The 20,495-nt window shown below is 40.8% G+C and overlaps 1 protein-coding gene across 6 annotated transcripts in view; it reads right to left on the bottom strand.

Annotated features, from left to right (window-relative positions):
- LOC139578840 (coiled-coil domain-containing protein 149-like) overlaps positions 1-20,495 on the bottom strand; it is a 37,062-nt gene that overhangs the window by 9,679 nt on the left and 6,888 nt on the right. For all 6 annotated transcript variants that reach the window (XM_071406922.1, XM_071406920.1, XM_071406921.1 and 3 more), the window contains 7 exons: positions 18,462-18,623; positions 15,577-15,615; positions 12,061-12,168; positions 11,732-11,848; positions 9,265-9,437; positions 9,040-9,112; positions 8,548-8,632 (listed from right to left, as the gene is read on the bottom strand). In XM_071406922.1, coding sequence (XP_071263023.1) covers positions 8,548-8,632; positions 9,040-9,112; positions 9,265-9,437; positions 11,732-11,848; positions 12,061-12,168; positions 15,577-15,615; positions 18,462-18,521 — 655 coding nt within the window. In that variant the 5' untranslated portion in view covers positions 18,522-18,623. The remainder of the gene's footprint in view (positions 1-8,547; positions 8,633-9,039; positions 9,113-9,264; positions 9,438-11,731; positions 11,849-12,060; positions 12,169-15,576; positions 15,616-18,461; positions 18,624-20,495) is intronic.

Genomic DNA, 20,495 nt, shown 5'->3' with positions numbered 1-20,495 from the left:
CATTATTACCATCCTGTGTCACTTTACTTGGACTAAGAAAATACATTTGACACTGTGAAGAAGCAATATGCCCATCATAATCATATAAGCCAGATAGGCCTATCAAGTACATGCCCTTATGTCAGTCATAATGAGGGTGTCTTGTCCTGCTTCTGAATTTTGCTTCTGCAGCAGTGTTCTGTCACTCATGGGGACACTACATCACAGCCAAGTCTAAGGGTAGACCTAAAAAACTCTAACCCCTTGGGTGCTGCCATAGAGTTACATTATAAGTGCCCATCCAAGAAGGCTCAAGTTCATTGGCCACAGATAAAATGATGTCAAATCACGTTTTATGTACAGTAGCTTCGATTGGACTGATCATGTCAACATCATACTTTCAAAATCTTAGCTAGCAGTCATCATCATGAATCATGTCGACAATCTACTGGCAAATCCTTTTTAATCCTTGTCATATGAAGAGAAATATTGAAAATAAATTATAGTTAAAACATATCGGTGCTCATCAGCCATAAACATTACGCAACAAGTTGTAAGTGGCAAATTCAACAATGGTTTGGAAGGAATCAGTAACAGTGGCTGTGTGGTCCCAAATCTGGGATTAAGGGGCTCTTTTCCAAGTTTAAAATGATAAACATTCAACATGCTGTCAATGACGCATGATTTATGCCGCGCTAAAACAACTTAACTCGGAACTATGAAGTCTTGAACTCACTGAAGTCAAGTTAAGTGGAAAGTTGGGAATAAACGAGCTCCGACTGGGAAAATAAGTTTTGAACGGTCATCCAATTTGAAATTGTAAATCCGGCCTCTTTCTAGAGCTACGACCTGAAGATCAATGACATCATCATGATTCGACCTCGTTTGGGTCTGTCTGCTCAATATAAAGGATCAAAACTTGCGGAGGAATAAAAATAGCATAAATAGGAAAGTATACCAGTTTCATTTAAGGACCAGTATGTTGACAACTGTGCCATACAGATTGCAAAATAGTTGGGAAGAGACTGTTGATGTACCGATTCCATGGTATGAGTTGATATATAAAACGACGCAAGATTCAAGACTTCGTGCTTTTCAACTAAAATTATTGTTAAGGGTGTGTACTGGAGGCGAAGTCAGGTGCAGGAAAGCAGAGTGTAGTGAAGAGGCGCACTTTTTATTCCGGGTCCAACGAAAGCACAAAAGTACATAAATGTGCCCAAACACAGAACATAGACAAAAAGTATGGCGCGTAACAATACACACAACATAAATACAATTTCACACAAAGACATGGAGGGGAACAGAGGACGAAATACATGCAGTGTGATTAGGGAATGAAAACCAGGTGTGTATGGAACAAGACAAAACAAATGGAGGCAATGGCTAGAAAGCCGGTGACGTCGATCGCCGAATGCCGCCCGAACAAGGAGAGGAGCCGACTTTGGCGCAAGTCGTGACAATTATTATATAGAATTCTTGCCACCAACAAAATGTTGAATATTTGGGGCATAAAATCATTGAAGCTCTGCAGATTTTGTTGTGAGGATACAGAATCAATAGACCATTTATTTTGGTATTGCCCTCAGGTAGCCCGTTTCTGGTCTCAGTTTCAGAAATGGCTGAAAATGCATAACATTTATCTAAAATTAACCCTAGAAATAGCACTGTTACGAGATCTGGAGAGACCGGGTCAGTCAATTACTAATACTCTTAGTAAAGTATTTATCTTCAACTCGCAATCTGTGGATTCGATAGATTGAAATTGTATGTTAAACATCACAGCATAGTTGAAAGATATATGTTGCGTAGAAATCCGAAAAGGCTGGCCAGCAGAGATGGGTGGAATGGGCTGAGGGAAGCTGAGGGTTGAGATATGGAATTGTAGACGAGTGGGAGTGGAGTTGCTGGGCAGGAGATAGAATGATGGTCAAAGTAAAAAAAAAAAAACATTATAAAAAGTAAGTTTGAATGACACTGAGGGGCAGTGTTTTTACAGCTAATGCCGGTTTGCCTGAGGCTGATACCGTGCAGGTGTTTGTACACATGCATATACACACACTCTCATTCCAATACACACACAGACACATGTAAATAGTGTCAGACATGCACTCAAACATATAGTTGGCCTTGCTGTTATGATTTTAGTTGTCCTTAGTTGTTTTCTGTTTTCTTGCGTCTTTCTTTTTTGTCATGAGTTAATTTTCTTGGGGCGTGGGGAATGGAATACATTTTATTTTTTTATTATTATTTTTTTCTTTCCTTGGGGGGGGAGTGACTGTGGGAGGGGTCTCATGTTTGAGGGACTGCTATGGGGAACTGTGGGGGGGGGGGGGGTCTTGGAGGGTTCGCGTCCCCGTTTTTTTGGGCCTTGTGGGAGATCTGTCGACGTGCCCTTGAGCAGGGCGTTGACCCTGGATGCTTGTGTGTGTCGCTCTGAATGGGAGTCTGTTGGATGACTGGTGTGGCTTAGTTGTTGAGCGGCTTCACTGCAAGTATATTGTATGTTTTGGATATTCAATTAATAAAAAAAGATTTACATGCTAAAATCGCCACTGTATATAACATAAACATACTGTTGACAAGTAGACTATGGTGTAATGGAATGTTTTTCCTTGTGTGGTAGGTTTGGTAGGTCTCATAATTAGCCATAAAATAACACAATATATATCACAACAGGTCTAAATATGTGTTATGACAGTGAAATGACCATATTATGACAGGTTATGACCACGTGTTATGATTCTGGGTGTCAAGTAAAGTGTTACCAAAAATGAAATACAGGCAACAGAAACGACAGCCTGCTTTTAAAATGCATGTCCCAAATATCTCTTTACATTTCTATGTATTGGAATACATAGAAATGTAATGTAAAGAGATATTTGGGACGTGCAGACAACAAAACAATATTTCAGTCAGTTTACTTATTTTTCCTCTAAGGTTGGTATGATGGAAAAGATTGTAAGTTGACGTATATAACATCTTGAATACAAAATATTGATTCAAATCCACTGGATATATCTGAAGAGCTAAAGTGTGTCATTATGTACAAGAAATCAGAAAAAGATGTTGGGTGACCTAAAATATGATTGGGAAATGCAAGCTTCAGACAATCTAAACGATGTGTAATGATCTAAACCTAACACAGCTGGTGACTAAGCCTATACGGCCCAACCCTAAAGATCCTTTAAAGTCAACTCTGATTCTAACGAATACACCAGAGAAATATGTTTCTACTGGTGTTTTTGCCAAATATATGTGTGACCATTGCCCAATTGTTTGCGTTAGTGATGTGAAAATACAAAAATCTAAGCCTCGGGTCATCACAAAGAGGAACTTTAAAAACTTCAGTGAATAGGCTTCTTTTACATGATCTTTATTTTAGTGACCTTGACTGCATTTCAACTATCCCTGAACCTGATTTAGCTTTTAGCCTTTTTGCCGATGTCTTCAATACCATTGTGGATAATCATGCTCCCTCCAGAAAACTAAGGGTTAAAGGTAAATCGAATGCCTGATAAACTCCGGAATTATCACAAGTCAATCATAAAAAAGATGGTTGGGTCAAGGCCAGGAACACAGGCTTAGGCCCAGATTGGCCTCCGTATGAAAAAATGCCACCATTGATGCATTTAACACCCTAGAGTTGATTGACGCTCTAAGTAACATAATAAAAAAAATCCCTATCAATATCTGTCAGCTTAAGATAGATGTTTTTTTGCATTGGAAAACTGATGTCGCACTTCCGCATCTGTGGTGAAAGGTGGCAGAGCATGAGACATCCCAAAAATCGGTCTTTTCAAGAAAACGTCTGTAGCGTCCAAACAGTTTGACCTCCAAAACTGTTATGACCACTTTATGGACAAGGCAGACTCATGACACAAGTTCACGGGACTCGTCTGAAGGTAACCGGTACTGGTTTAAAAATATTAAATGGAAGTATGAAGGTCATTTTGTAAAAAGGGGTTAAATGTGTAAAAATAAATAAATACATTTCCTGAGCTTTCTTATATCTCCTAGATATAGGACAAACACTTCAAAACCTTGTTTCTTATTTTATTTTTTTGACCATTTGGAAGACCCATTTGCAACCAAGCTTTAAGTTCCTGACTGATGTCTTGAGATGCTGCTTCAATATATCCACATAATTATCCATCTTCATGATGCCATCTATTTTGAAGTGCACCAGTCCCTCCTGCAGAAAAGCACCCCCACAACATGATTCTGCCACCCCTGTGCTTCACAGTTGGGATGGTGTTCTTTGGCTTGCAAGCATCCCCCCTTTTCCTCCAAACATAACAATGGTCATTATGGCCAAACAGTTCTATTCTTGTTTCATCAGACCAGAGGACATTTCCTAAAAAAGTACGATCTTTGTCCCCATGTGCAGTTGCAAACCGCAATCTGGCTTTTTTATGGCGGTTTTGGAGCAGTGGCTTCTTCCTTGCTGAGCGGCCTTTCAGGTTATGTCGATATAGGACTCGTTTTACTGTGGATATAGATACTTTTGTACCCGTTTCCTCCAGCATCTTCACAAGGTCCTTTGCTGTTGTTCTGGGATTGATTTGCACATTTCGCACCAAAGTACATTCATCTCTAGGAGACAGAACGCATCTTCTTCCTGAGCGGTATGACGGCTGCGTGGTACCATGGTGTTTATTCTTGAGTACTATTGTTTGTACAGATGAACGTGGTACCTTCAGGAGTTTGGAAATTACTCCCAAGGATGAACCAGACTTGCGGAGGTCTACCATTTTTTTCTGAGGTCTTGGCTGATTTCTTTTGATTTTCCCATGATGTCAAGCAAAGAGGCACTGAGTTTGACGGTACGCCTTGAAATACATCCACAGGTACACCTCCAATTGACTCAAATGATGTCAATTAGCCTATCAGAAGCATCTAAAGCCATGCCATAATTTTCAGGAATTTTCCAAGCTGTTCAAAAGGCACAGTCAACTTAGTGTATGTAAACATCCGACCCACTGGAATTGGGATACAGTGAATTATAAGTGAAATTATGTCTGTAAACAATTGTTGGAAAAATTACTTGTGTCGTGCACAAAATAGATGTCCTAACCGTCTTGCCAAAACTATAGTTTGTGGAGTGGTTGAAAAACGAGTGAATGACTCCAACCTAAGTGTATGTAAACTTCCGACTTCAACTGTAAGTACTTAGGCACTTGGATTGATATGGATTTTACGTTTATTTTTTTAACATATCGATGAGCTCATTAAGCAGATTATTCAGTCAACCTTTTTATCTGTTCTTGATTATGGTGATATTACACTGAATATTAACTCAACTACAAAGATTTTACTGAATTACAGAAAATTTAAATAAATTATTAGGCCCTAATCTATGGATTTCACATGACTGGGAAGACAGGCATGCATCTATTGGTCACAGATACCTTAGGTGCGTGGATCACAAAAAGTCAGTATCTTGTGTGGCTACCATTTGCCTCATGCAGCGCAACACATCTCCATCAGAGTTGATCAGGCTGTTGATTGTGGCTTTTGGAATGTTGACCCACTCCTCTTCAATGGCTGTGAAAAGTGGATATCGCTGGATATTGGTGGAAACTGGAACATGTCGATCCAGAGCATGCTCAAACATGCTCAATGGGTGACATATCTGGTGAGTATGCAGGCCATGGAAGGACAGATATTTTCAACTTCCAGGAAATGTGTACAGTTCCTTGCTACACGGGGGAGAGCATCATCATGCTGAAACATGAGGTGATGGCAGCGGATGAATGGCACGACAATGGGTCTCAGGATCTCGTCACGGTATCTGTGCATTCAAATTGCCATCAATAAAATGCAATTGTGGTTGTTGTACGTAGCTTATGCCTGCCCATACCATAACCCTACCGCCACCATGGGGCACTCTGTTCGCAATGTTTATGTCAGCAAACCGCTCACCCACACAATGCCATCTGCCAGGGTCAGTTGAAACCGGGATTCATCCATGAAGAGCACACTCTCCAGCGTGCCAGTGGCCATTGAAGGGGAGCATTTGCCCATTGAAGTCGGTAACGACATAAAACTGCAGTCAGGTCAAGACCCTAATGAGGACGATGAGCACGCAGATGAGCTTCCCTGAGACGGTTTGTGCAGAAATTCTTCAGTTGTGCAAACCCACAGTTTCATCAGCTGTTCTCAGACTATCCCGCAGGTGAAGAAGCCGGCTGTGGAAATCCTGGGCTGGTGTGGATACTGGTCTGTGGTTGTGAGGCCAATTGGACGTACTGCCAGATTCTCTAAAACAACATTGGAGGTAGCTTATGGTAGAGAAATGTAATTCTCTGGCAACAGATCTGGTGGACATTCCTGCAGTCAGCATGCCAATTGCATGCTCCCTCAAAGCTCAAGACATCTGTAGCATTGTGTTGTGACAAACTGCACATTTTAGACTGGCCTTTTATTATCCACAGCACAAGATGCACCTGTTTAATGATCACGCTGTTTAATCAGCGTCTTGATATGCCACACCTGTCAAGTGGATGGATTATCTTGGCAAAGTTGAAATGCTCGCGAACACAGATGTAAACAAATTTGTGCACAACATTTGAGAGAAATAGGTTTTTGTGTGTATGGAAAATGTCTGGGATCTTTTATTTCAGCTCATGAAACCAACACTTAAAATGTTGCGTTTATATTTTGATATTTATCAAAGTGCAGCTGCTACTACTCTTAAATGGGATACTTCAAAAACCTCCATCTTATCTCACTTTGCGTTTCAAGTATATAGACACCTGAGTTGCCTAACCCGTTCACAGGATTGGTTAACTCTAGGTTCCTAGGGTCTCCACCAAGCTAGGTAAATCTGCTTTTAGTTTTAATGCAGTGTATTGCTGTAACAAAATTCTAAATATATTTCATCTTAAGGTTCTGTTCGTGAAGTTTAGAGTATTGATTGGGGAATTATTTGTGGAGGAATGTAACTTTTTCTGGGTGATTTGTGATGTTTACTTGTGATGCTTCCCATGAGTGTGTTTTTGTATTTTAATGTAATGTATAGTACCAGTCAAAAGTTTGGACATCTACTCATTATTTTTACAATTAATTTTCTATATTGTAGAATAGGTTAGACATCAAAACTATGAAATAACAAATATGGAATCAAGTAAACAAAAAAGTGTTAAATCAAAATATATTTTATATTTGAGATTCTTCAAAAGTAGCCACCCTTTGCCTTGATGACAGCTTTGCACACTCGTGGCATTCTCTTAACCAGCTTCTTGAGGTAGTCACCTGGAATGCATTTCAATTAACAGGTGGACCTTGTTAAAAGTTAATTTGTAGAATTTATTTTCTTCTTAATGCGTTTGAGCCAATCAGTTCTGTTGTAACAAGGTAGGGGTGGTATACAGAAGATAGCCCTATTTGGTAGAAGACCAAATTCATATTATAGCAAGAACAGCTCATTCAATCTGGAAAATTTCAAGAACTTTGAAAGTTTCTTCAAGTGCAGTCGCAAAAACCATCAAGCGCTATGATGAAACCGGCTCCCATGAGGACCACCAAAGGTAAGGAAGACCCAGAGTTACCTCTTCTGCAGAGGATAAGTTCATTAGAATTAACAGCCTCAGAAATTGCAGCCCAAATAAATGCTTCACAAAGTTCAAGTAACAGACACATTTCAACATCAACTGTTCAGAGGAGACTGCGTGAACCAGGCCTTCATGGTCAAATTGCTGGGGGTCCTTGCTGGTGACACAGTCTGTGATTTATTTAGAATTCAAGGCACACTTAACAAGCATGGCAACCACAGGATTCTGCAGCGATACGCCATCCCACCTGGTTTGCGCTTAGTAGGACTATATTTTGTTTTTCAACAGGACAATGACCCAACACACCTCCAGGCTGTGTAAGGGCTATTTGACCAAGAAGGAGAGTGATGGAGTGCTGCATCAGATGACCTGGCCTCCACAATCAACGGACCTCAACCCAATTGAGATGGTTTGGGATGAGTTGGACCACAGAGTGAAGGAAAAGCAGCCAACAAGTGCTCAGCATGTGGGAACTCCTTCAAGGCTGTTGGAAAAACATTCCAGGCGAAGCTGGTTTAGAGAATGCCAAGAGTGTGCAAAGCTGTCATCAAGGCAAAGGGTGGCTACTTTGAAGAATCTCAAATATACAATATATTTTTATTTGTTTAACACTTTTCCAGTTACTACATGATTCCATTTGTTATTTCATAGTTTTGATGCCTTCACTATTATACTACAATGTAGAAAATAGTAAAAAATAAAAACCCTTGAATGAGTAGGTGTCCAAACTTTTGACTGGTACTGTATGTGTGTATATTTGTGTTTGCAGGTCACATTTGAAAAAGAGAACTAGGTCTCAATAGGTCTACTATGAATTTAAAAAAAACTACATACAAATAAAATGTTTTATTTTGTTCATTAGTCCACTGTTAATACAATCCCCCAAAAATGTGTTTTCCAATTCCAAGTCTGGAAGTATGTACATTTTCAAGATAGAGTACAATGATTGATTTGCATTATGAACAAAATACTAACAGAAAGAAGATGAGTGGGGGAACAGTTTGTGCAGTACCTTGTTTGGCAGAGAGCACCCCGGTGAGTGCACTGCTGTTAGCTTTGCCATAAGTCTTGGAGTTCTTCCTGCTCTCCAGAGCACTCTGAAAACCAGTAAAATATTCATATGATATATTGTATACCCCTGTTCACTAACATGATTGAGCATGTGTAGTAGTAGAGGGTTGTGAACCATACAAACGGTAGAAGAAAAAAAAAACATACAGAATATTACCAAATAAAAAAAAAACATACAGAATATCATACAGTTTGTCAAACTTGGTTTGAGATCTACAATTGTTATGGGTGCCATCTTGGCAACAAAACTGTCACTAAAGATGACATTAATTGACATTAGAACATGAGCCCAGAAACCCAGTTACCAGCTCTGACTAAATAAGGCCTTGAGTAGTTATTACTTGTGATCATCTCTAAGGATTGTTCTATTCTATAGTATTATTAGTACTATTCAGACAACATTAAAGGCTTGTTTATATGTTGCTTACAATACCTTGTACTTCATGACATTCATTTTGAGCATGGTGACCTCCTCCTGCAGTTGTTTGAACCTCTCATGTAAATATCTTAAAGAAAACATCAGTTTATTTAAAAAGTATTCCAAAACAAATGACCAAAGTCATACATTGTGAAGCAAGTTGTTCATGAACATCCTTATTGCATTCAGTAAGGCATTACAGATATTACATACATTATGTTCTCCCACACACAAACACACCTGTTCTCCATGCAGAGTGCATCTACGTCAAGAATCCGACACTCGTGTCCCCCCAAGATGTGGTTCACCTCGTGGTTCAGCCGCTGGGCCTTTTCCTGGAACACGTTACGCTCTGCCCTCACATCCTGCAGCTCGTCCGTCAGAGATTTCACACTGTGCTCCAGCTCCTCATTCTAGGACAAACAAAAAAAACACAACATGTACGATTTGAAACTTTTTATGGCATTTCAAACATTGTAAGAGATGCCTTATACAGTGGGGCAAAAAAGTATTTAGTCAGCCACCAATTGTGCAAGTTCTCCCACTTAAAAAGATGAGGCCTGTAATTTTCATCATAGGTACACTTCAACTATGACAGACAAAATGAGAAAAAGAAATCCAGAAAATCACATTGTAGGATTTTTAATGAATTTATTTGCAAATTATGGTGGAAAATAAGTATTTGGTCACCTACAAACAAGATTTCTGGCTCTCACAGACCTGTAACTTCTTCTTTAAGAGGCTCCTCTGTCCTCCACTCGTTACCTGTATTAATGGCACCTGTTTGAACTTGTTATCAGTATAAAAGACACCTGTCCACAACCTCAAACAGTCACACTCCAAACTCCACTATGGCCAAGACCAAAGAGCTGTCAAAGGACACCAGAAACAAAATTGTAGACCTGCACCAGGCTGGGAAGACTGAATCTGCAATAGGTAAGCAGCTTGGTTTGAAGAAATCAACTGTGGGAGCAATTATTAGGAAATGGAAGACATACAAGACCACTGATAATCTCCCTCGATCTGGGGCTCCACGCAAGATCTCACCCCGTGGGGTCAAAATGATCACAAGAACGGTGAGCAAAAATCCCAGAACCACACGGGGGGACCTAGTGAATGACCTGCAGAGAGCTGGGACCAAAGTAACAAAGCCTACCATCAGTAACACACTACGCCGCCAGGGACTCAAATCCTGCAGTGCCAGACGTGTCCCCCTGCTTAAGCCAGTACATGTCCAGGCCCGTCTGAAGTTTGCTAGAGAGCATTTGGATGATCCAGAAGAAGATTGGGAGAATGTCATATGGTCAGATGAAACCAAAATAGATCTTTTTGGTAAAAACTCAACTCGTCGTGTTTGGAGGACAAAGAATGCTGAGTTGCATCCAAAGAACACCATACCTACTGTGAAGCATGGGGGTGGAAACATCATGCTTTGGGGCTGTTTTTCTGCAAAGGGACCAGGACGACTGATCCGTGTAAAGGACAGAATGAATGGGGCCATGTATCGTGAGATTTTGAGTGAAAACCTCCTTCCATCAGCAAGGGCATTGAAGATGAAACGTGGCTGGGTCTTTCAGCATGACAATGATCCCAAACACACCGCCCAGGTAACGAAGGAGTGGCTTCGTAAGAAGCATTTCAAGGTCCTGGAGTGGCCTAGCCAGTCTCCAGATCTCAACCCCATAGAAAATCTTTGGAGGGAGTTAAGTCCGTGTTGCCCAGCAACAGCCCCAAAACATCACTGCTCTAGAGGAGATCTGCATGGAGGAATGGGCCAAAATACCAGCAACAGTGTGTGAAAACCTTGTGAAGACTTACAGAAAACGTTTGACCTCTGTCATTGCCAACAAAGGGTATATAACAAAGTATTGAGATAAACTTTTGTTATTGACCAAATACTTATTTTCCACCATAATTTACAAATAAATTCATTAAAAATCCTACAATGTGATTTTCTGGATTTTTTCCCTCATTTTGTCTGTCATAGTTGAAGTGTACCTATGATGAGGCCTCTCTCATCTTTTTAAGTGGGAGAACTTGCAAAATTGGTGGCTGACTAAATACTTTTTTGCCCCACTGTAAATACCTATAATATTACAGATTGTGACAAACCTCCAACACTGCCTTGCGTAATGAGTGGGCAACATAGGCTGAATTATGGTTGGTTGGGAATATGGTATTGTGACAATTGATCTCTTATCTTGCTATATGAAAATATTAAAACCATCTGTACAACTTCATTCTGCCATTGGTGTGGTTTCCAAAATCACCCAATGTATGTTCCTCACACTTGCTTGCCTTCTTTTAACCCACCACCATACCCTCTTTGCAGGACAACTTATTCTACAACTTTGATTTATAAAAAAAAAAAAAAAAAAAAAAGGAGAATGCAGTCTTGTTCAGAATTTTAAAATGTATTTAAGACAGTAAAAAGGAGAGACAGATGAGGGTGGAAACAGTTCAGAAGTGCCAGACCGGGGAATTGAACCCTGGTCTCTAGAGTGACATGTGGTCCAACGCAATTAGTCGCATTACCACTCAACCAAATGTAGCAGAGGTGAATCAGACTCACACTTTTGCAATGAGGTAGCCCTGCCCTGGAATTTCCTCTTGGTCTAATGTTAAAGGTGGTGGTTTCCTGAGTGGGAGACCGGGGTTCAGGTACCAACAGTTACACAAATTATGGCACAACCTTTCCATTCCTCACCTGCTCTCGTGCCGTCTCCAACTGCTGGACCAGGTCCTCCCGCTCATAGGCCTGGAAGTGCCTTGCCCCCACCTCTTCATCCCCCAACCTCTGTCTGGCTATGGTCATCCGCAGGAGCTGTGGGAGGGTAGGGGGAGGACAGAGTCAATTCCATTTCAATTTGGAATGCAACCGACAGTAACTCCACTGTTTGATTTCAAATGTGCGTAAACCATTGCTGCACTGTCAGGAAGTAAACTGAAAAAAAATGTTAAAATGATGAAAATTTGAATTTCAGTTTACTTCCTGAATTGAAATAGAATTGACCCCATCCCTTAAGGATATCATACCTTGTTATCCCCCTGGGCCTCAGCCAGTCGTTGACTCAGCTCCTTCACCTCTTCAGACAGCTGCTTACTCCTTTCTCTGGAGTCTCTCAACAGCTGGGCCAAATTCAACTGATAGAGTGAATGACATGTACAGTTGAAGTCGGAAGTTTACATACACCTTAGCCAAATACATTTAAACTCAGTTTTAAACAATTCCTGACATTTAATCCTGTCTTGGGTCAGTAAAAATAAAGTGGTGATCCTAAGAATGTGAAATGTCAGAATAATGGTAGAGAATGATTTATTTCAGCTTTAATTTCTTTCATCCCATTCCCAGTGGGTCAGACGTTTATATACACTCAATTAGTATTTGGTAGCATTGCCTGTCAATTGTTTAACTTGGGTAAAACGTTTCAGGTAGCCTTCCACAAGCTTCCCACAATAAGTTGGGTGAATTTTGGCCCACTCCTCCTGACAGAGCTGGTGTAACTGAGTCAGGTTTGTAGGCCTCCTTGCTCGCACACGCTGTTTCAGTTCTGCCCACAAATTTTCTATGGGATTGAAGTCAGGGCTTTGTGATGGCCACTCCAATACTTTGACTTTGCTGTCCTTAAGCCATTTTGCCATAACTTTGGAAGCATGCTTGGTGTCATTGTCCATTTGGAAGACCCATTTGCGATCAAGCTTTAACTTCGTGACTGATGTCTTGAGATGTTGCTTCAATATAGCCACAATTTTCCTACCTCATGATGCTATCTATTTTGTGAAGTGCACCAGTCCCTCCTGCAGCAAAGCACCCCCACAACATGATGCTGCCACCACCATGCTTCACGGTTGGGATGGTGTTCTTCGGCTTGCAAGCATCCCCCTTTTTCCTCCAAACATAATGATGGGCATTATGGCCAAACAGTTCTATTTTTGTTTCATCAGACCAGAGGACATTTCTCCAAAAAGCTCAAAATGTCCCCATGTGCAGTTGCAAACTGTAGTCTGGATTTATGGCGGTTTTGGAGCAGTGGCTTCTTCCTTGCTGAGCAGCCTTTCAATTTATGTCGGTACTTTTGTACCGGTTTCCTTCAGCATCTTCACAAGGTCCTTTGCTGTTGTTCTGGGATTGATTTGCACTTTTCGCACCAAAGTACGTTATCTCTAAGAGACAGAATGCGTCTTCTTCCTGAGCGGTTTGACGGCTGTGTGGTCCCATGGTGTTCATACTTGCGTACTATTATTTGTACAGATGAATGTGGTACCTTCAGTAGTTTGGAAATTGTTCCCGAGGATGAACCGGACTTGTGGAGGTCTACCATTTTCTTTCTGAGGTCTTGGCTGATTTCTTTTGATTTTCCCATGATGTCAAGCAGAGGCACTGAGTTTGAAGGTAGGCCTTGAAATACATCCACAGGTACACCTCCAATTGACTCAAATGATGTCAATTAGCCTATCAGAAGCTTTTAAAGCCATGACATCATTTTCTGGAACTTTCCAAGCTGTTGAAAGGCACAGTCAACTTAGTGTATGTAAACTTCTGACTCACTAGAATTGTGATACAGTGAATTATAAGTCTGTAAACAATTGTTGGAAAAATTACTTGTGTCATGCACAAAGTAAATGTCCTAACCGACTTGCTAAAACTATAGTTTGTTAACAATACATTTGTGGAGTGGTTGAAAAAACAAGTTTTAATGGACTCCAACCTAAGTGTATGTAAACTTCCGACTTCAACTGTACATGATATCAAATCAAATGTATTTATATAGCCCTTTTTATATCAGCTGATGTCACAAAGTGCTGTACAGAAACCCAGCCTAAAACCCCAAACAGCAAGCAATGCAGGTGTAGAAGCACGGTACTGTTCTTTCACATCTACACAGCAAATTTGAGATCAGAATTTTAACACCAACAATGTTAAATGTAACACTTTCTTAATGTGTATGTGAACCATCAGAATATTGTTGATAAATGTACACTTTATTAGAGCTGACGCTGTTACATTTTCTTAGTCTAATGGAATTAACACCTGTGGTCTTACAGTAACTGTTTTTTGGGTGTTAACACTAAATCCTTTTGCATATTTATTTCTCAGAGTGCCTTTCGAGTGAATTTTAGAGGTACCTGTTGCACCCATGACGGTCTTTCCTAGTGACAGAGACATGATTGTTGCATTCGATGGTTTTCAGTCCTGTAGCCTTCACTAAGTTAGTGTGTAAGGTCATATTTTATAATAAAAATTTAATTATTTATGAGAACACAATTTTTTTTTGACAATACCATTGTTGGAATTGGCTAAACTTTGATCATTGAGGTAGTAAATGAATGATAGGAAATGAAAGAGACTATGTTAGAAGTTAATGGTTCTCTGAAGAAAGACAGAAGGCTTTGGAATGTGTTTGATGGAGGAGAGGAGAGCGATGTGTTGATATAGGGAAGACAGATGGATATCTGTGGATCAGGAGGTGAGGTCAGCTCCCCTTAAGGGAGTAATCAGGGTTAGTATCTGGTTACCTTCTTTCCTGTGGAGCCATAAACTGTAAGGAGGAGGAGTGTCTTAAGTTTGGATGTATATAAACTCTGATGTCTGAAATGTTTGCTGTCTGATTTCAGCTGTACAGAACCTTTGGGAATGATTAAACTTGGTTAAAGCTTCTCTAGTATTCTTGAGTTATTTACTCAGAAAAATAAGAACCTAACACCAGACTTTGACAGCCTAGTTTTACCCTAACACAGTGGTCTGAAACTCCTGGTTTGCAGGCTACATCGGCAAGTAATATTCTGCTGGCTTGCAAAGTGTTATATAATTCCTATTGGAATCCATTTAGGATATACAACAGTTGGAACTTTTAATCACCCGCATCTGTAGATAGAATACCTGCCAAGGTAGGGAGATTGATAAATAAGACTACCTAAACTGGAACAACCATCTCAATAACGGGTGAAATAAGTCCAACCACTTAACATATACATTTTAAAACTACTCCAATTTTTATTAATCTTTGTGTAGCATAAGATCAATTAATTAATTCAGTAACATACATATTAAAATAAACTATTCTAAAAAGCAACCTGCAACAAAGAATGCTGGGAAATATGATGAGGCCCCTCCCATGTCTTTTTCACTCAGAGTTAATGGAAATTAAAGCAACACAGTCGAGTAACACCAACTGGCGTTGATTCCACTGTGATTCAAATAACACTTAATTTACTCACCGCATATGGCGTCAATTTCGATCCCACTGTTAACCCCACTAGAATCAATATTCAGATATTACAATGACAACACTTACCTCATCAGAGATTTTAACACACCGCAAATTTGCTGTGTAGTCTAGCATACTATAACGTCCTTGACATAGGGAAGTTGCTGGCCAAGGGTGTTATGTCAGTAGAGTACAGTCATAATGCAAACCATTACCTTGGTCATCCAATTTGACACGGTTGATCATTTACTTTTCAGTCGACACATTTAGACTGCCACGTTACTACAATTAGTAAGAACATTTAAATATTTTGACGCCATGGCGTCTATTGATGTCGACTTACTTGATTTCTTTTTTCAGGTGGTAGACTGGAGTCTCCATCCTAGAATGTAGAAAATTTAAAAAAAAGATAGTGAGGACAGATCACTTAGCTTAAGTCAAGGTAAAATTGTATGATTGATATGACTATAGTTATTAAATTATGAAATGTAAAGAAATAAAGTACTATACAGTGCATTCGGAAAGTATTCAGATCCCTTTCTTTATTCCACATTTCGTTACATTACAGCATTGTTCTAAAATGTATTAAATCATTGTTTTCCCTCAATCTACACACAATGCCCCATAATAACAAAGCGAATACAGTTTTCTTATTTTTTGGGGGGGAAATGTATTTGTAATGCCCGGGGTGTAGTGGAGGAAAGAGTCAGACTTCAGAGTAGCGTAACTTTTAATCACCACAAAGGTGAAACACGACGCCACTCCAACCAAATGCCCCAACACACAAGGGGAACAAAATAGTTCCGAAAATACAACTACCACGAACCGTGACATACACGCATGTACAAACAGTAAACAAAACAATCCCGCACACCCAACAGGCGGGCCTGCTGGGTAATAAAGCCCTACTAATCACCCTAACTAAAAACAGGTGTAACCAATAAACAAATAAGGAGGGGGAGGAAAAAGTCAGTGGCAGCTAGTAGGCCGGTGACGACGACCGCCGAGCGCCACCCAAACAGGAAGGGGAGCCACCTTCGGTAGGAGTCGTGACAGTATTAAACAGAAATACCTTATTTACATAAGTATTCAGACCCTTTGCTACAGACTAAATTTTGCTCAGGTGCATCCTGTTTCCATTGGTCATCCTTCAGATGTTTCAACTTAATGGGAGTCCAACTGTGGTAAATCCAAATGATTGGACATGATTTGGAAGGGCACACACCTGTCTATATAAGGTTCCACAGACAGAGCAAAAACCAAACCATGAGATCGAAAGGAATTGTCCTTAGAGCTCTGAGACAAGATTGTGTCGAGGCACAAATCTGGGGAAGGGTACCAAAAATATTCTTCAGCATTGAAGATCCAAGAGTGGCGCAGCGGTCTAAGGAACTGCATCTCAGTGCTAAAAGAGTCACTACAGACCCTGGTTCGACTCCAGGCTGTATCAAAACCGACCGTGAATTGGGAGTCCCATAGGATGGCGCACAATTGGGCCAGTGTCGTTAGGGTTTAGCTGGGGTAGGCAGTCATAGTTAAGAACAAATTATTATTTACAGACTAGCCTAGTTAAATAAATGTTAATTAAAAAATGAAATGTAAAAAAAGAACAGCGGCCTCAATCACTCTTAAATGAAATAAGTTAAAAACCCATAAGACTCTTCCTAGACTGCCCAGCCAAACTGAGCAATCGGGGGATAAGGGCCTTGGTCAGGGAGGTGACCAAGAATCTGATGGTCCAAAGTTCCTCTGTGGAGATGGGAGAACCTTCCAGAAAGACAACCATTTCTACAGCACTCCGCAAATCAGGCCTTTATTGTAGTGGCCAGACGGAAGCCACTCCTCAGTAAAAGGCACATGACAGCACGCTTGGAGTTCGCCAAAAGGCACCTAAAGGATTCTCAGACCATGAGACACAAGATTGCCAAGCGTCACATCTGGAGGAAACCAGGCTCCACTCATCACCTGGCCAATACCATCCCTACCATCCCTACGGCAGCATCATTATGTTTTTAAGTGGGAGACTAGTCAGGATCGAGGGAAAGATGAACGGAGAAAATTACAGAAAGATTCTTGACGAAAAAACCTACTCCAGAGTGCATTTGTGGCCTGCTGGAGGTCATTTTGCAGGGCTCTGGCAGTGCTCCTCCTTGCACAAAGGCGGAGGTAGCGGTCCTGCTGCTGGGTTGTTGCACTCCTACGGCCTCCTCCACGTCTCCTGATGTACTGGCCTGTCTCCTGGTAGCGCCTCCATGCTATGGACACTACGCTGACAGACACAGCAAACCTTCTTGCCACAGCTCGCATTGATGTGCCATCCTGGATGAGCTGCACTACCTGAGCCACTTGTGTCGGTTGTAGACTCCGTCTCATGCTACCACTAGAGTGAAAGCACCGCCAGCATTCAAAAGTGACCAAAACATCAGCCAGGAAGCATAGGAACTGAGAAGTGGTCTGTGGTCACCACCTGCAGAACCACTCCTTTATTGGGGGTGTCTTGCTAATTGCCTATAATTTCCACCTTTTGTCTATTCCATTTGCACAACAGCATGTGAAATTTATTGTCAATTAGTGTTGCTTCCTAAGTGGACAGTTTGATTTCACAGAAGTGTGATTGACTTGGAGTTACATTGTGTTGTTTAAGTGTTCCCTTTATTTTTTTGAGCAGTGTATATCCTGTTGACTAGTAATTTTATCCCTACCTATATGTACATATCTACATCAATTACCTCGTAGCCCTGTACATCGACTCAGTACTGGTACCCTGTGTATATAGCCAAGTTATCAATACACTCATTGTGTATTTATCCCTTGTGTTATTATTTTTCTATTATTTATCTTTTTCCTCTCTGCATTGTTGGAAGGGCCCATAAGTAAGCATGCCACTGAGTCTACACCTGTTGTTTACGAAGCATGCAACAAATCAAACTTGATCTTCATATTTCTTGTGATACCGGAAGTGTCACTTTGAATTATTAAAACTCGGTAATACAACTTTTGATTGAATGAGGCATTTAATGTCCCTCTTGTGTAGTAATTCAGTGTGTGTGAGATTGGCAGTAGTAAGGTATTGTAGCAATGTGAGGAGCAGTTGTGGAGTAGTAGTGTGAAGTAGTGGCTCCGGGGTGAAGTTTCCCCCTAGGTACAGATCTAGGATCAGATTCCCCTCCCCTAATTCTGAAAATATAACTGATCCAAAATCACCCTATTCCGAGGGTGTAGACTCACTATGAGTTCCCTGTACTTCTTCTTGAGTCCCTGGTGGCGTTCTCGGAGCTGGTTGGCCATCAGCTGGTATTGGTCTCTCTCCTGTTGACAGGTATCCAGCTCCTTGGACAGAATCAGGAGGGCCTCCTTCTTGCTCTCCAACTTGCGCTTACACACCAGGAACTGTACACATGACAGGAACACACATTGTCATCTTGTGCAAGCAGATCAGACATACTGTAAAAAAGGCAACTTGCCTGCATGATGAGATCACTGTGTGGGACATATTAAACTTCTATAAGCAGGACACACTGTACAGCTAACTGCCAAAATAATGGAAACACCAACCAGGGTTCCCACACCTTCTTAAACATCAAATTCAAGGACTTTAAGGCCTTACCAGGCCCAATTCAAGGACCCAACATGGCATAGTTTGAGACATGAATCAAGGTTAATTACAGTTACAACACTGAGAATTATTATAATGAGAACTAGCAGGCTTTACAGAAGCTCACAGACAATTAAAAAGAGAGGCGCTTGAATGTGTGAACACATCTCAAATTGTGCTGTGTTACAGCAAAACAATATATTGTGTAAGATGAGCGATAAAGACAAGACTTATTTACGAGTTGAAGAGCTAAGTAACTCCTCGTTTATTTCATTAGCACCAGCTTAACAACACGAAACATGTCGCAGAGCAAAAACATGATCATTCACTTTTAGGTCATTCACTTTTTTGTTGAGTAGTGTTTCTATTTCAGCTATTTGAGCTCTTATCTTTAGCACCCCTTCTCAGGCTATTGAACTTGGTAATAAGAGTGAGGTTGCCTGTGCTCTCCGCTTTAAGTGCAAATTTGTCTGCCGAGGTCTCACGAGCATTTATGTCAACTGTCAGTCTTTTTCTTCCCTTTAAGTTAATCTATAAGGTCTTTTCTGTTTTTTGCTCATCCATTCTTCTGTCTGTTCTTCTTGATGCGTCACATACCTCTGCCTTGCAGATGCCACTGACATCAGCAGCGATCTGTCAATGCACACATTATGTATGTATTATGCGGAGTCAATCACCACCTTCCGGAGACACCTGAAACCCCACCTCTTTAAGGAATACCTAGGATAGGATAAAGTAATCCTTCTAACCCCCCCCCTTAAAAGAGTTAGATGCACTATTGTAAAGTGGTTGTTCCACTGGATATCATAAGGTGAATGCACCAATTTGTAAGTCGCTCTGGATAAGAGCGTCTGCTAAATGACTTAAATGTAAATGTATGCCACCCACAGCTCTTATGTGGTCAACTATACATCTCTGTGCTACGTATGAATCTTCAAGTTCTCCACTTCAATCTGCCGATTGATGGAGAATACGTGCTCTACTGAGGCTTGACCGTGTGACAGTAAGAGGAGTTGGCAGGAAAGTTTCCAAGGATTTCTGAACTCTTTGTCCTTTGACATGTACTCATGTAAATGTGTCCACGCTGTCTTGGACAGGATCAAAGTTTACAAACTCTGAGTTTTGGGCCTGGACAATGTCATCAATAAAATGTGAGTATTGTCAAATGATGTTATCACAATCTTCTTCCTCCCGTTGACCATTTACAAGGTAGGTCAGGGCCATCTTCGATTTTGCTGTAGACAGCATCTTTCCATTTGTGCCTGCCATTTCCCTTGGATCAAAGAAAAATGCGAGACCAGAGTGTACTTCAATGGGGATTTCTCAATGAGTTTGTTAACAGTTGTGACCATATACTTCTTGCAAGCGATTTTGAAGTCCATCAATGTTCTCTGGCAAAAAAAATTCCCTGCGGGCAAGTCACTCACAATTCTTCAAGTAACAAAGCCCAAGTCTACCTGTGAGGAGTCGATGTGATTGGATGACTGGCTCACCTCTACATCAAGAAGTTTGAGGGCTCTTCGCTTCTTTCATGAGGTCTGGCTTAATGAATCTGCTTATCAAGCTCTTAAGCAGCTTGAACAATGGCACCATGGGCTTATCGGTCTGGTAGCGTGTGGAGGAATGGTGTCCCTTCTTTGCTCAATGACAAGATAAAATTCAGTTTT

Source organism: Salvelinus alpinus, chromosome 6, assembly GCF_045679555.1.
Source record: "Salvelinus alpinus chromosome 6, SLU_Salpinus.1, whole genome shotgun sequence".
In the NCBI taxonomy this organism is placed as follows: Eukaryota; Metazoa; Chordata; class Actinopteri; order Salmoniformes; family Salmonidae; genus Salvelinus; species Salvelinus alpinus.
This window is presented reverse-complemented; position numbering and strand designations above follow the sequence as displayed.